Below are 16367 nucleotides of genomic sequence, written 5' to 3'. Positions count from 1 at the left end.
TGAGGAAAGTACTGCCGAGAACTGGCAGTTGTCAGAGCAGGGATCGGCACCGATCATCAGGGCACTGATTGGTGCCTAGCAGTGCCACCCATCAGTGCAGCCTCATCAATGCACATCAGTGAAGGAGAAAAATTACCTGTTTTCAAAGTTTTATAATCGAAACAATCTTTATTTATTTATTTTTTGTTTATAGCGCAAAAAGTAAAACACCCAGCGACATGTAAATACCATCAAAGGAAAGCTCTATTTGTGAGAAAAAAATTATATCAATTTCATATGGGTATAATGTTGCATGATTGCATAATTGTCATTCGAAGTGTGACAGCGCTGAAAATTGGCCTGGTAAGGAAGGGGGTATAAGTGCCCATCAAGCAACTGGCTAAACAGTGAAACCAAAGTTAAAAAGACCATTACCTGAAAATAATAAGCACTTGCCACTGGTATTTTTAATGTACATTTTGGCACATTCTTTAAATGTCTACTTTGACTTTTTTTTTTTTTTCCCACAAATCGGCCAATGTTCGACCTATCTATGGCCTGCATTAGTGCTATAACTAATAAATAAAATGGAGAGGTCTGTTTTTAGGAAAACAACCTCCAAAGTAACTGCGTTTAGTGTCTTGTGCAACATAAGAAACAAACAAAAAAATGAAACCAGATTGCAGCTGCACTCAACACCACCTATTCATAAATGACATACAGTATATGTTGTTACGTTGCCCCTTTTAATTCCATTCTAAAGTGCTCCTGTGCCTTTTTTAAATATTCTAGATTATATGAAAGTGAAAATATATGAATAGATAAAAGCCAAAATACTTCAGATAAAAACCACATTTATTAATCCAAATAAAGTTTTATATCATTATCTTCAATCTGGTAAATTCACTGCCATGCAAACACCCACTGTAATGTGCAGAAACCGTCAAAGAGTTAGCTTCAGGGGTTTGTGACTCCTACACCATACAACTATCAGCCGCTTACCACAGATTTTGACCCTAGGCTCTAGGAGGTCTAATGGTGCTTATTCAACAAGCCTCATGCACCTTGTAATATACAAAGTGTATGGAAACCATGGACTGCTCCAGCAGGGAATGTGCCACAGACTGATAAGGGATGGATCACAAAAAGCATAGTGTAAAACTGCAAACAATGTTTGTTTTTTGCTCATTAAAAAGGTATTTACATTATACATATATAAACAGAGCAGTGCATCAGCGGAGCCTGCCCCTCTGTGTTTCGTCATTGGCACCTGTTCTCAAGGGGATCTGCCTATGAATAAACTCATCGGGCTAGGACTGCAGCTGATGTCATCACGCTCTGGGACCTGCTGTTTGGTTTTTATCTATTCATATAATTGCACTTTCAAATAATTTGGAATATTTGAAGGCACGGTGTACTTTTGCAAATTTTTCACTTTAGAATGATAATGATTTAAATGAGAGGACTACTTCCCTTTTATTTAAAAAAAAAAAAAAAAAAGGGACATGGACCACTCCAAATGTCCTCCAAAAAGTGTGTGTGTGAGAGAGAGAGAGATATAGACCTATATATATCTAAAATGTTTTTGTTACTTTTGCTATAGCACATCCTACATGCATACCGGACTCTCTGATTCTGGTATGGGTTTTAAGAGAGATCCTCATACAAAAAGAAAATGTGAGATTACCCTAAAAATCTGCCAGTCCCTTTTTTAAAGTGGTATTAAGCCAAAAAACAAATGTGTATTGTAAAACATGTATAATATACAGTTTGGGGTGGCTGCATTTGTTTTCTTTTTCTTCCCCTCCCCTCTCTGGTTTTTATCTGCCCAGTAATACACCTCCTGTATAAGTGATGCATAGCGCTGGAGGAATGAGCACAGGAGGTAGCAGCATTGTCAGTCTGGAGGGAGGGGAGTGTAACAAACTGAAGCCAAATGAATAAATAAAAGCTGATCATTTTAAGGTGGAGCTCTACCCAAAAGGGGTAGTTCCACTTTTAAGGCTTCGTCCCCTTCTCCCCGTTAAGGGTTGGCACCTTTTGGGAGAGCAGAGGCGAGGGTGTACCCAAATTTGACAGGTGATCGGAAGTGGAAGTTGCCCTCCCTGTAGTCTTCTGGGACGCATGACAGGTTCCAAAAGGCTACGGGACAATTCACAAGGCACAGCGCTACTCACACATACACAGTGGGTACCCACAAGTTGCCACAGCCAGGTGCCCACACTTAAGATGCCAGTGCTGAGGAAAGAGACCAGTGAAATCGACTGGTGAGGACACTGCTGGATCGAGGGACAGGTGAGTGTCTCTTTAAAAGTCAGCAGCTACAGTTTTTGTACTGCTGACTTTTATTTATTTTGACTGGAGCTTGGCTTTAACCCCTGCTAGTGTTAAGTGGTTTGTCCTATCCATGTAAACTTATACATTCTGCTGGAGAGCTTGTGCTTTTGAAAAACAGACTTGCTGCATGACAAGATGAAAATAAAAGGGGAATCTTAAATTAAAACTTATGGAGGTCCGGTCGTTAATATTTTCTTTTGGCAGAGGTCTGAATTGCATGTTTGCACAATAACACATCACAGCCCCCTTTTTACATCTCAGCCCCCCCCCCTTCACATCAGAACCCCCTTTTTCACATCCTCACACACACTTTACATTAGTGTCTATAGCCTCCCTTCACATCAGAACCCCCTTTTTCACATCCCCACACACACTTTACATTAGTGTACATAGCCTCCCTTTACATCAGTCCCACCGTGTCTGCAGTTCCCTTTCACATCGCAGTGCCCCTTTACATCACAGTACCTCTTTCAGTGCAAGTCTCCCCTGCACAGTCCTACTTTTGGCAAGGCAAAGGAACTTATTAGCCTGGGCTGTGCTCTCCTGAGCTTACCTTCTGGCTGCCGCTGTCGTGCTTGCAGCAGGCCAGAGGGCAGGAGGTGCTGCGGATCTGGATGGAGGGTGGGCAGGAGCGAGCTTCCCATCTTACTAATAAAAAATCAGGTGATTACTCGCTTGTTAATTTGAAAAGACTCCCACTGTCTTTTCTGATCTGCAGCAGCTTGGTGAGAGACTGCAGAGGACACATACAGCTGCTAAATCGTGGCCGCGGTCCAGACAGGACTATCACTTTGTCTGGGTGTGGACCACAGTCTACCATTTAGTGATCCCTGAAATACAAGAAAGGAAAATCTAAAAAAGGAAACTAGTACAGCTGTCACATCTAGGAATTGGTAAGCTGCAATATAATAAATGTTTGATTTTTGGCTTAATACTGCTATAATCTGAGCATGTAGCCAGACCACATGAGCACATCAGAATCTGGAAGTTCTCTTTAAAAATATGAGGACCCCAGATCCTGCCCTGACCTGATGTGAATGAGTAAGGAGTACATACCCCTACTCATTTTCACAAAATGTAACCTAAAAATGGACATCCAAACGTTTAACAAGTCCTTTTATTATCTGATTGGTCATCGCTGTCCATGTGAGCATGCTGACCAATTAGATTCCCAATAGTCCGTACTGTCAGCACTGCAGGGATTTCAAATCCTTGGACCTGTAAAGCGGCTTTTTGTTGTCTGACAGCGGGAATTGGCAATCTGGTACACGGGACCAGGGTGGGATGGGCAGGGGGTCCAGTGAATGGCTGAAACCGCCGGAGGCTAGGGAGAGCCCAAGCCACAACTGCTGCTGTACAGAGTGGGATCAGGGGCTGAGGGAACCTGTCATACAGGGAAGTTTCCCCACATCGCTCCTGTGTGATCTAATGCTCAGAGTCACTATAACAAGCCTGGGTTCACTCAGGAGCTGTGTGGGAAACTGCATGTGATTCCTATCGGAATCGTACCATATTCCTGTTCAAATTGCATGCAATTCTTTGCAGTGCACCTTGAGCCCATTCATTTTGTATGGGCTCAAATCACACCACAAAGGTATTGGTTTCAATATCAGGAGCATTTGCACTGGTATTTGATAGCAAGTACTCGATATCGGCATCAGTGCAACCCTAATGCCTAGTAAACTATGCTTCTCTGTGCACTGCAGGCAGATCTAGGCTGCTGGAGGGTCCAGTAGGTACTGTACATAGTTTCTTGAAAATAAATCTCAGCACCCTACCTCCGTACTCCACAAGAGTTCCCAGCCTTTGTGAAAGCAAATGAGCTATATCTTACCAAGAGTTTTTGTATATAAATATAAAAATGCCTTGGTGGGTGTATTATTATTATTATTATTATACAGTATTTATATAGCGCCAACAGTTTGCTCAGCGCTGTACATTACAATGGGAGACAATACACGAGACAGTACAATAACAATACAATGCGATACACGAGGGGTTCGAGGGCCCTGCTCCTTGGAGCCTACAATCTAGGAGGGAGGGAACAGTGGTACAGGAGGAATAGCTGTGGGGGATGGAGTGGTAGGAAGAGTGGAGGAGATCGGCAATTAGCTGAGAGTGGGGTAGGCTTCCCTGAAGAGGTGGGTTTTCAGGGTGCGCCTAAAGGAGAGGAGAGTAGGTGATAGCCTGATGGATTGGGGTAGGGAGTTCCAGAGGATGGGTGACGCCCTGGAGGCGGGCATGGGAGGAGCAGTCCAGGGACCTAGAGAGAAGAAGGTCTTGTGAGGAGCAGAGAGTACGTTTTGGGTGGTATTTGGATATCAGGTCGGTGAGGTAGTTTGGGGCAGTGTTATGGACAGCTTTGTATGTCAATGTTAGCATTTTGAATTTGATTCGTTGGGCAATCGGAAGCCAGTGGAGGGATCGGCAGAGGGGGGTGGTGGATACGGAGCAGTTGGTAATGTGGATGAGTATGGCCGCAGTATTCAGGATCGCCTGAAGCGGGAATAGCCTGTGGTGAGGTAAACCGGCGAGGAGGGAGTTACAGTAGTCAAGTCGTGATATAATAAGGGAGTGAATGAGTTGCTTAGTAGTTTCCGGGGTTAGGAACGGACGTATTTTGGAGATGTTGCATATGATGTGTATGTCAGTTTGCAGTCGTGGGCATTCCTAGGCAGGCTGCATTTGCTTGCAGACCCTTCTAGATAAAGCTTGCCTGTGATACTGAACCTCCATGATTGAAAGAACTAAAATCCAGTGAATACAAGGGGTGGGCCAGGGACAATCAGGCTGGGGAAGAAAATGCTAGATGAGGCTAGATGAAGGTGGGCTCTATCTGATTGTGAGAAGCTCACAGTGTGCAGTGAAATTAGAGTGAACAGTTTCAGCCTGGAACCCTTTTGAACAGTTGTTAGATACATGGGGAGATGGGAAACACTTCTAAAATATATAAGATTCTCACTGATATAACATATAACACTGATACAAGGCCTTCATTTATAGAAAAATAGGAAAGGGATATAGGAATAACACTAGATGTGGAAAAACAGAGGAAAATGTATAGAATAATTCATGGGAATGTAAATATGAAGGAGGTCGAGATGAATTAGAAATGTTTGGCAAGATGGTACATTACACCGAGTGTGGCACATAGATTAAGTGGCGATAATTAACCTTTGTGTTGGCGTGGATGTGGAGGTAGAGGCACAATGTATCATATATGGTGGGAATGTCCTAAAATCCAAGAGATTAGGGGAAAATAGTAAGTTTGATTCAAAAAATCTCAGAGGTAGAAGTAATAAAAGATCCAGAGACTTGCCTTTTTCACAGTACCACGCTTTCAGTCAAAAAATATAAAAAATCTGGTTTATTGTATTATTTGAATGCAGCAAAGGGATTGATACCCAAGTTCTGGAGGAGACAGGAGGTGCCAAATATAAAAGATTGGGTGGACAGGGTAGATCAAATATATAAATTGGAGGAACTTTTCCATATTAATGAAGATAAGATAGAGAGTCACCATATAAGATGGAGCAAATGGGAGGATTTTAAAAGTCAAAGTTATACTTGGAGCTGATGGGTGATTAATATAGAACAATACGATCTTTATCTGCTCCCTCCTTTGTTGAGATGTGATGCTTAGACAGAAATAGGAAATTGCAGAGTCGTGGGGGGGGTTGAAGGCTGGTTAATAGGTAGGAGGGGAGGGTTTGGGAGGGGGGGACAAGATGAAAAGATTGAAGTTTTTGATATTGTGATTGTTTTCTTTGTATAATTTGTTAATCTCAAAAACCAAATAAATATTAAAAAAAAAAAAAAGAGAGGAGCCTATAAAGAAGTCCATCCTTATCTGCAAACTACTTAGCTGCCCCAAATCTCCTCTTCTTGGGTCCCCCACTGGTGCTCCTGGCTCCTTCTCTTCTTTGTGTGCCCCCATAGCAAGTGGTTTGCTGTGGGAGCACGCCTGCCAACAAGCTCTCAAGCCGTGCTGCTTGCATCCATAGATTCAACAACAGGGCTTGGTCCCGCCCCCACATCACAGGATTTCACTGACAGCAGCAGGAGCCAATGGCTCCAAATGCTGCAGCAAAGTGAGGACTCAGGTAAGTATAAGGGGGGGCATACTGATACCTAAAGATTTTCACCTCCACGCAGGGAATGTAATAAAGTGGTTGTAAACCTCAGACATGAAATAGGAGCAAAGCAAATCACTTCATAGTGTGCACTTTTCTCAATTAGGAGCACCAAGTGTCATTTTTGTCTGCTGCTTTGTTCCTCTGCTATTGGCATTAATAATTTCTGACAAGTTTTCCTGACACCAAGAGAAAAATGGTGACGGGAGGGACCTCAAACATATTGACAGCCTCAGCTCTGTTCCTGTGTGCTGTGTGAAGGGGGGGGGGTCTGTCTCTTCCCTCCAATCAGCTCTTAGAACTCCCCTCTCTGATGTAACTTTAGCTCCCCACCCCCTGCTTTCCAGAGCTGAGAGATCATGTGCAAATTCTGCACTTTGAATGGATGTAGAGGACAGACAGCCGTAGATATACAGATACAACTTATGTAGGAGGATTTGTTTCATCTCTGGGTGTCACCTGAGGCCAGTCACCTCACTGGGTATATGTAGGGATTTACAACCACTTTAAGGTAAGAAATGATTAGCCTTCACAACCACTAATTCACTTTCAAACACTAATTACAACTTTACATCATTTTAAAGTAATTATAAACCCCAACTGAATGACTTAATAGTTAACGCACTGTGTATCACAAACAATGGCGGTTTCTTTTTAACAAAATACTAGTTTGTTCGGTTTTTTTTTAGGAAGGAACCAAAGGACCCCTAGACGTAGACACAAGCTTTGTAACAAAAATTGCCCAGGTCGTGACCATGAGGCAGAAAAAAAAAAACAAGCGGTGTTGTGGCCTAGTGTCCTTTCTCACAGTGGGGTCTCAAACCTGTAGCAATACTAGAAGCACCCATACTAGGGCTAATTGAGACAGGAGCCAACTAACTTGCCACTATGTCTGTGGAGTGTGGGAGGAAATCAGAGTATTTATTTATTTCAGGTACTTATATAGCGCCGTCAATTTACGCAGCACTTTACATATATATTGTACATTCACATCAGTCCCTAACCCTCAAGGAGTGTACAATCTAAGGTCCCTAACTTACATTCATACATACACATATTAGGGCTAATTTAGACAGGAGCCAATTAACCTACCAGCATGTTTTTGGAGAGTGGGAGGAAACCGGAGTACCCACGCAGGCACAGGGAGAACATGCAAACTCCAGGCAGGTGGTGCCATGGTCGGGATTTGAACCAGCGACCCTAGTACTGCCAGGCGGAAGTGCTAACCATTTAGCCACTATGCTGCCCCATCTGGAGGAAACCCACACAAACGCAGGGAGAACATGCAAACTCCATACAGGTAGTGTCATTATTGAGATTGGGACCAGATATTCTAGTACTGCGAGACAGAGGAGTGCCAACTACTAAGTTACTGCACTCTCTTTGATGGTTGTCTAATGCCGAAAGGTACAGTATCTGTTTAATTGTGTATTCTGTTTTATCCTAGTTCACTTGTGTTCATTACCTCACCATGGACTGCCCACGAGACACATTTGGAAGGTCGATGTGCAATGGGTTTCCTTCCACTGAAAAGAAATCCATCTCCATGATGGCAGAGGGTCATGGACAGCAGATACTAACAGTGCTGCAGAGTTTCAGAGAGCAGGGCATGTTCTTCGATTTCACCATAAATGTAAAAGACGAAGTAATTCCTTGCCACCGATGTGTGCTGGCAGCCAGCAGTGACTTTTTCAGGTATGCCATTCAGCGTCACAAACTTTTTTTTTTTTTTTTTTCAGCATCATTGCTCAACCCCACCACTGTGATCTCTTGCTGTCCACATTCCACCTGTGATTTTGCTGGTTTTCATATATCATAGACTATACAGGATATACTATCTCATGCACACAGATGTCATTAATTTCAATCTGTTTATTGGTTTTCTTGTCATAGTAAAAAAAGTACAAAACTATAACAGGAATGTAAACAATTAACATACTGTTAATAAGGCACGTATACACTCACCTGCCAGTTTATTAGGTACCCCTTACTAGTACCAGGTTGGACCCCCTTATGCCTTCAGAACTGCCTTAATTCTTCATGGAATGGATTCAACAGTGTTAGAAACATTCCTCAGAGATTTTGGTCCATTTTGATATGAGTTACCTTTGCCTTTCTATCATCTTGAACCAGTTTGCTCATTCTCCCTGACCTCTGACAACAACAAGGCAATTTTTGTCCACACAACTTCCGCTCACTGGATATTTTCTCTTTTTCTGACCATTCTCTGCAAACCCTAGAGATGTTTGTGTTTGAAAATCCCAGTAGATCAGCAGTTTTTTATATGCTTAGACCAGCCCATCTGGCACCAACAACCATGCCATGTTCAAAGTCACTTAAATCCCCTTTCTTCCCCATTCTGATGCTCGGTTTGAACTTTAGCATTGAGTTGCTGCCATGTGATTGGCTGATTAGCAGTTTGTGTTACCAAGCAGTTGAACATGTGTACTTAATAAAGTGGCCACTGAGTGTACACGTACACTGTATGTGAAATCAAGCGTGTGGTGTGTTTAGAAAGATTCTTATCAAATTTCTGAAAGACATCATTTCTGGGGATCTAACAAGAAGTCGATCATTAGATTGACTTCTGTTGAGCAGGAATGGCTATAGGCCCCCGCTGAACCTGTCGAATTTTGATCAATCTATGGCCAGCATTAGTGACAGCCGCTGGCCACTTTTCATTATAGCATTCTAATTTAAAGCAAACCTGTAACTTTTCCTTGTAGGCAAAAGCAACACGTCTATTTTATTTCCTCTGAAACATCTACTTTTTTTTTTTGCTCTCCCACCACTTTGTTCAGCTACCACAATATCTGGTACTTCTGACAGCACTTGGTGATTGGCTCAAGGCTATCACATGTGGACATGTTGAGTCCCCAGTCCTGTATAAGCTCCAGTTGGAGCTTGCACAGATCTTCCTTTCTGTTTCAACTAAAGTGAGAAGCAAAGACAAGGTTTGTATGAGCTGCTAGAGAGAGGGGCTTTAGTGTGAACATGTTGCTTTATTCTTCATTATGAAAACACAGGTTCACTATAAAGTGGAACCAAACTGTAGTTGAGTATCACAAACTAAAAATTCTATGTAATTAATTTTTAATAATCAGCAAACTCACCTATCCACCTCCAAATCTCCATGCTTTAGTTTGTTGAGAAATTGTTTTGAAAAACACCCCCTAGCATTTATAGCCAGAGCCATTGTAAGTAAGGGCAGGTGATTCATGTAACATTTACTTCCTGGAATCCATCTACCCTTAGCTCAGACAGGCAGGAGGATGAGCTGAGAAAGCCCCTCCAGATGAAAAAAACAAAAATGCCCATCAGGACTCCTTCATGTATGACATTATCTTGGCCTAGGCCAGAAACCAGGAAGCAACTGAGGAAATGTAAGACAAAGTTTAAAACAAGTAAATACAATATAGCTTCCAATCTATTTATCAATGCTAGTAGCATAAGATTTAAAAATAGTGTTGTTTGAGAGAAGCTAGATGCCTGAGCTGAGCAGAATATGGAGGCAGCCATTGCTCACTCTGTTCTGAAAGTGATAGTTGTCTGGCTTTCTTTGGCTTCATGCTGTATGACCTGGAACACATAAGTTGCCTGTGAAGTCAGACCTTTGTTTAGAAAATTTGGAGACCCCTGATCTAGAACAAAGAGGAATAGTATCCCATAGTTGGTGTCAGTGGGAGGAATAGCGTTCCATCGTTGGTGACAGTGGGTGGAATAGTGCCCCATTGTTGGTGCCAGTGGGAGGAATAGTACCACATCATTGTCAGTGGGAGGAACTGTATCCTATTGTTGGTGTCAGTCGGAGAAATAGTGCCCATCGTTTGTATCAGTGGGAGGAATAATGCCCCATCATTGGTCAGTGAGAGGAATAGTGCCCCATCGTTTGTATCAGTGGGAGGAATAGTGTCCCTTTATTAATGGCAGTGAGAGGAATAGTGCGCCATCGTTGGTATCAGTGGGAGGAATAGTGTCCCATCATTAATGGCAGTGAGAGGAATAGTGCGCCATCGTTGGTATCAGTGGGAGGAATAATGCCCCATCATTGGTCAGTGAGAGGAATAGTGCACCATCATTTGTAGCAGCAGTGGGAGGAATAATGCCCCATCATTGGTCAGTGAGAGGAAAAGTGCGCCATCGTTGGTATCAGTGGGAGGAATAATGCCCCATCATTGGTCAGTGAGAGGAATAGTGCGCCATCGTTGGTATCAGTGGGAGGAATAATGCCCCATCATTGGTCAGTGAGAGGAATAGTGCACCATCGTTTGTATCAGTGGGAGGAATAATGCCCCATCATTGGTCAGTGAGAGGAATATTGCCCCATCATTTGTATCAGTGGGAGGAATAATGCCCCATCATTGGTCAGTGAGAGGAAAAGTGCACCATCGTTTGTATCAGTGGGAGGAATAGTGCCCCATCATTGGTCAGTGAGAGGAATAGTGTGCCATCGTTGGTAGTGCCCCATCATTGGTCAGTGAGAGGAATATTGCCCCATCATTTGTATCAGTGGGAGGAATAATGCCCCATCATTGGTCAGTGAGAGGAAAAGTGCACCATCGTTTGTATCAGTGGGAGGAATAGTGCCCCACCATTGGTCAGTGAGAGGAATAGTGCGCCATCGTTGGTAGTGCCCCATCATTGGTCAGTGAGAGGAATAGTGCGCCATCGTTGGTATCAGTGGGAGAAATGATGTGCCTTTGTTAATTTTAGAGGAAGAATTGTGTTCCAAGGGCCAGATAAAGGCAATCAAAGGGCCGCATCCGGGCCCCTGGGTCGTAGTTTGGAGACCACTGTTGTAGATGAGTGAGTCCTTAGATCAGCTTGACAGCTTGGTATCATTTCCAGAAGAAGAATACAATGGCACCCACTATGTGCAGATTTTCTCAGAATTGCTGTTTTGCATTTATAAGTATGCAAGGAGAGGAAGGCAAGGATGACAGTTTTATTAGAGGAAAAAGGTCTGCTTTGTAGGACATGGAGTACAGAGCTAGCTGTCTCTCTTACATTTTCTCTTAATAACTATAGGATGATGAACTTATATTGAAATTCCCTTTAGAGAAACAAATAATCAGATGAAAATTTGCCTTGGCAGGGCTATGTTTGAAGTCAACATGAAAGAAAGAGATGGAAGTGTCACCATTAGCAATTTGTCACCAGAAACTGTGAAAGCTTTCCTTGATTATGCTTACACGGGCAAAGCGGAGATTACCGACAGCAACGTGGATATGTTCTTTCAGATGTCGTCATTCCTTCAGGTGCCTCTGCTTGCAAAGGCATGCAGTGATTTTTTAATCAAAATGATTGATGTTCAAAATTGTTTGCAACTCTTGTCAATATCAGACAGCTACGGCTCCACTCGACTCTTTCACCGTGCCTTACAGTTTGCCCTTCAGCACTTTCCATTGCTAGCACAATCTCTGGACTTTTTGGAACTGAATGTTGGAGTCCTAGAACAATGTCTCCAATCAGATGAGTTAAATGTCCCGGATGAAGAGTTTGTGCTGACGGCTCTGCTAGCCTGGACTAAGCATTGCTTTGAGAAGCGAATTAGGTTTTTTCCGGAGTTAATGAGCAAAGTTAGATTACACCAGCTGTCTCCATCCACACTGCAAAGTATGCTGGTCTCTGAAGAGCAACTATTAAAAAGCACAAACTGTTTATCAAGAATCCATTCTGCTATAAAATGCATTGAACATTCTGGGGGGCTGTTTCCAGATGCTCGGATAGCTACAACAGAGAAATACATCTTTGTCCACAAAACTGCGGAGGATGGGGACACTCAATACACTTTTTGCTACAGTATCAAAACTGACAAATGGATGGAACTTCCACAGATACATATCATCGATCTCCCCGGTTCCAGCCTATCTAGCTATGGGGAGAAGATATTTATAACAGGGGGATGTACAGGTAGCTGTTGTCGAGCGGTGAGGCTTCATATTGCTGAACCCCACCACGAAGCTACTGACCAAACCTGGTGCTATTGTCCGGTAAGCAATAATTCTTTTTTAGTGCCACCCATGAGGAAACCAAGAACAATGCATGCATCTGTCATGGCCCTTAATCAGTTATTTGTCATTGGTGGGAAAACCAAAGGAGCGCAAAACATTAGCAGTCTACTAGATGTTGAAGCTTACGATCCTCTCACTAAGGACTGGAAGACAGTTGGCTCATTACCCAGAGGGATCTACTACCCAGAAGCCAGCGCATGCAAATCTATTATTTACGTACTCGGATCTGAAGTTGAAATAACAGATGCTTTTAACCCTTCTTTAGACTGTTTTTTTAAATATAATGCAGAAACAGATCAATGGAGTGAACTTGTAGCAGAATTTGGCCAGTTTTTCCATGCAACATTAATCAAAGCAGTGCCTGTGAATAACACGCTGTATATCTGCGACCTTTCCACATACAAAGTCTATAGCTTCTGTCCAGACACGTGTGTGTGGAAGGGGGAGGGATCTTTTGAGTGTGCTGGTTTTAACGCTGGAGCTGTGGGTATTGAAGATAAAATTTACATCCTGGGAGGTGATTATGCACCTGATGAAATAACTGATGAAGTGCAAGTCTACCACAGCAACAGGTCAGAGTGGGAGGAGGTCTCTCCCATGCCACGAGCTTTAACAGAGTTTTTCTGTGAGGTTATTCAATTCAATAAGTGCAGGGATCCATGGGGGATAAGTCACCTGTAATGTTTTCCAGACCAATTTAAAAGGGGTTTCCCCTTTTGGTGGAAATTCTCTTTTTCCTGGGGAATATTTTTTACTTCTCAGGCCGGCCAAGGAGGATAGTTGGATGACTCTAGGAAGCTTGAAACCAGTCAGGATTCTTCTGCTGAAAGGAAAGCTAACTGGGTTGGTGACTTCAAAATCTACCAAATAGCTATTTAAGCACCAGTTTTAAGTTCATGTGAAGTCAGTGGATTTCTAAGGCAGTCGTTGTTTTAGTCTTAACCAAAAACTCTTTGAAAATTTCCAAAGCCACAGAGCAAATTCCAATGAGATGACTAGTTGGGTGTGAAAAGAGATAATCTTCCCTGGAATATCATTCACAATTTTGGAGGAACTCGCCACTTTTTTTACGAGAGGTGAATGTGGTTTTTGTTTTTTTGTTTTTTTACATTATGTTTTTGTATATTATTTAGATCAAGGATTCAAACAGTCGATATAGGTACACAGTACAAACTGGCAAGGTTGCATAGTTTTAGGTAGAATTCGTCAGACTACATAAAACATGTATGTCCTGGGGAGCTTAACGATAAAAAATATCCTATATTTCGGGAAAAGAAACCTTGCATTGGCCACCTATCCAGAGTGGTACAGGCCAGGTATGGAGAATGTCTGAGAAACCATGTTCACCACTGTCGGAAATGTTTTTAGAGAAGAAGGTAGGTAAAGAGATAAGATTAGCAAGGCCAGAGAGAGAAACACGATGAAAATCCAGCGGACAAGGGACGGTCTCTCTCTTCTATCCGACCCTCCTCCCCTAGTTCATGTTTCCCATAACAGGGATGGTTTCTCACCACTTTTTTTTACTAGAAGTGCATATGTTCTTCAAAGGATTCCTCATCTTAAAATGTAAATTATCCCATTTGAAAAAGACTCACAGAAAGTTACATCAATATGCAACAAAAGATGCACATTGAAGTCTGCAAAGTATATGATTATTTTATCACTCAGTCTTTCAGCACCGATTTTGAATTTAAGGGAATCCAAGTGAAGTTAGTGGATATCTTTTTTTTATGATTTTTTTTTTATCCAGAGAAACTCAATTAGTTCAAGGTCTACATGGCACAGAGCAGATTCCAATGAGATGAGTAGTTGGGAGGGAGAAGCAACAATAGACACACATTGAAATGTACAAAGAAGACAATTTCTTCATCACTCATCACTTTTCTAGCCATTTAAAAGGACCTCATTTGAAACCTGATTTTCGAGTCTTAATAAAAACAGAATTTTAAAGCCAAACAGCACCATTATGTTAACTATATAAGTGCAGTCCAATGTTAGCATGGGACTTTCAATGTCAGGACATTATATATGAAGGAGTGGCTAAACTGAGATTAAATCTTACATGGGAGTTACACCAGCACTCGATATCCTATATGAAAGGCGTTTACTATTGAGAGTGATTAACATATCAGTGACCTGCAGTAGCTTTAGTAAAGAGTCAGTTGTGCCAAGGTGAGAACCGTCTTCAAAGACTTACTTATCCATACTTCCTGAGCCAATGTACAACTTAAAAAAGAATACACAGATCTGGCAACTGTGCCCCCATTAATACAAGCCATATCTTGTTAGGAGCTGGAAGTCTAGCGGTCTAATATCTGGGATACTCTTCCAAAATCAGAACACTTTGGAGTCATGGGCAACTTTTTTTTTAATACCACTATAATTACTTTAGCATATATGAATTTTTTTTAGCACAAAAAGTATATCTAAAGCCAAATTATTTGTTTTCTTTTGTTCTGGATAGAGTAGGGAATATTTAAAACCTTGTATCCCATTAGGGAGATTTCCATTTATGTCCAGGCCTGTAGAACCAACAAGAATTGGGAGGAAATCAATTCAAAGTAAGGAAAATCTCCATCAGTCATTACCATTGGAAGATTTCCCCCTGTTCTTGCTCTGGTGACAACTCAAAGGTTTGGGGATTTTGCCATGTTGAAAATTGTCACCAGGACTGATAGGGTCATTCTCCCTAGCAGAGACACAGACAGAAGCAGAAACCTGACAGATAGTCTTGCCCTTTTTCCAATCTATCCCCCCCCCCAAAAAAAAAAAAATCTGTTGCATGTTAGGCGATTGTTTAATTTTAAGCTGATAGTTTTATAGACATTCTATACACATACTGGATGGAGCCTAAAATACTTTGCACATAGCATTTTTAACAAATGTGTTCATCTTTATGATCACGTCATGTAATTATTACACACAGTCCCTGCAATGTTCTTTAGATACAGCTGGATTCCCTTGATGACTGTTTAGAAAAAAATGTTCAATGGCACCACATACTCCTAATGTACAGATACCAGGCACAGAATTTTATATGTTAGGATGCCATCGTCTGAATGTAAAATGTGATCAAAGCTTAATTTACCCAAAGAAATGAGTTAGTGGTCAGAAGAAAAAGGCGATTTAACACCAATGTTTTACAAGGAACAATTGCACAATCGGTCCTTCATAGTTAGCTGACAAAAAAAAAAAGATTTGGGGACGTAGAATTTATATTTATATTATTATACAGTTATATGGTATTTCTATTGATGAAACTTTTTCCATGTTAATTTTTCCATCTGTCAATAAATGTATTCTTTTTGTAGTATAGGAGCAGTGAACCTTGTGGTTTGTTGGTACATAATATGTTGTATGTGGTTCTGGAGGCTGCTCACCAACGACTGTGGTGTTCTGCAGGACCCTCAGAGGAGTTTGCTAAAAAACATTAAAAGATAGAAGCGCCACACTAGTTTGTACATTCCATAAAAGATTTCTTTCTGTAACAAAATCCAACACATTTGGGGACTCAAATCAACCTCATTCATCATGAATACTGTCCTGAACTATAAGTTAGAACCCAAGTAGGCATATATAGATTAGGCAAACATACGGATACAGTGTGGTGAAGAGCTTGCTTTTTAAAAAAACAGACTTGCTATCTAGATCACCAGGTGAAAATAAAGAGTCTAAAAAAAAAAAAAAAATACAGCCATCACATCTAAGAATTGGTAAGCTACAATATAATAAATGGGTTTAATATCACTTGAAAATCGATTTTCAAATATACATTATACTGCCTTTTCGTTTACATAAACTTTAATGGCATCCCAGTCTTAGTCCGTAGGGTTCAATATTGAGTTAGCCCACCCTTTGCAGCTATAACAGCTTCATTCCTTCTGGGAAGGCCGTCCTCAAGGTT

General features: G+C 41.6%; 1 protein-coding gene across 1 annotated transcript in view; it reads left to right on the top strand.

Moving 5' to 3' along the window:
* The window catches only part of KBTBD3 (kelch repeat and BTB domain containing 3), a 41201-nt gene extending 25425 nt beyond the window's left edge, over positions 1 to 15776 (top strand). Inside the window, exons 2-3 of the mRNA XM_089687292.1 lie at positions 7897 to 8144; positions 11545 to 15776. Of these exons, the coding sequence (XP_089543418.1) occupies positions 7921 to 8144; positions 11545 to 13144 (1824 nt within the window). The 5' untranslated portion in view covers positions 7897 to 7920 and the 3' untranslated portion in view covers positions 13145 to 15776. The remainder of the gene's footprint in view (positions 1 to 7896; positions 8145 to 11544) is intronic.
* The last annotated feature ends 591 nt before the right edge of the window (positions 15777 to 16367 follow it).

Source organism: Staurois parvus, unplaced genomic scaffold, assembly GCF_062004578.1.
Source record: "Staurois parvus isolate SC_StPar_1 unplaced genomic scaffold, SC_StPar_1.0 ptg000422l, whole genome shotgun sequence".
Taxonomy (NCBI): domain Eukaryota; kingdom Metazoa; phylum Chordata; class Amphibia; order Anura; family Ranidae; genus Staurois; species Staurois parvus.
Note: the sequence above shows the minus strand (reverse complement) of the source record. Positions and strands in the feature narration are given on the sequence as shown.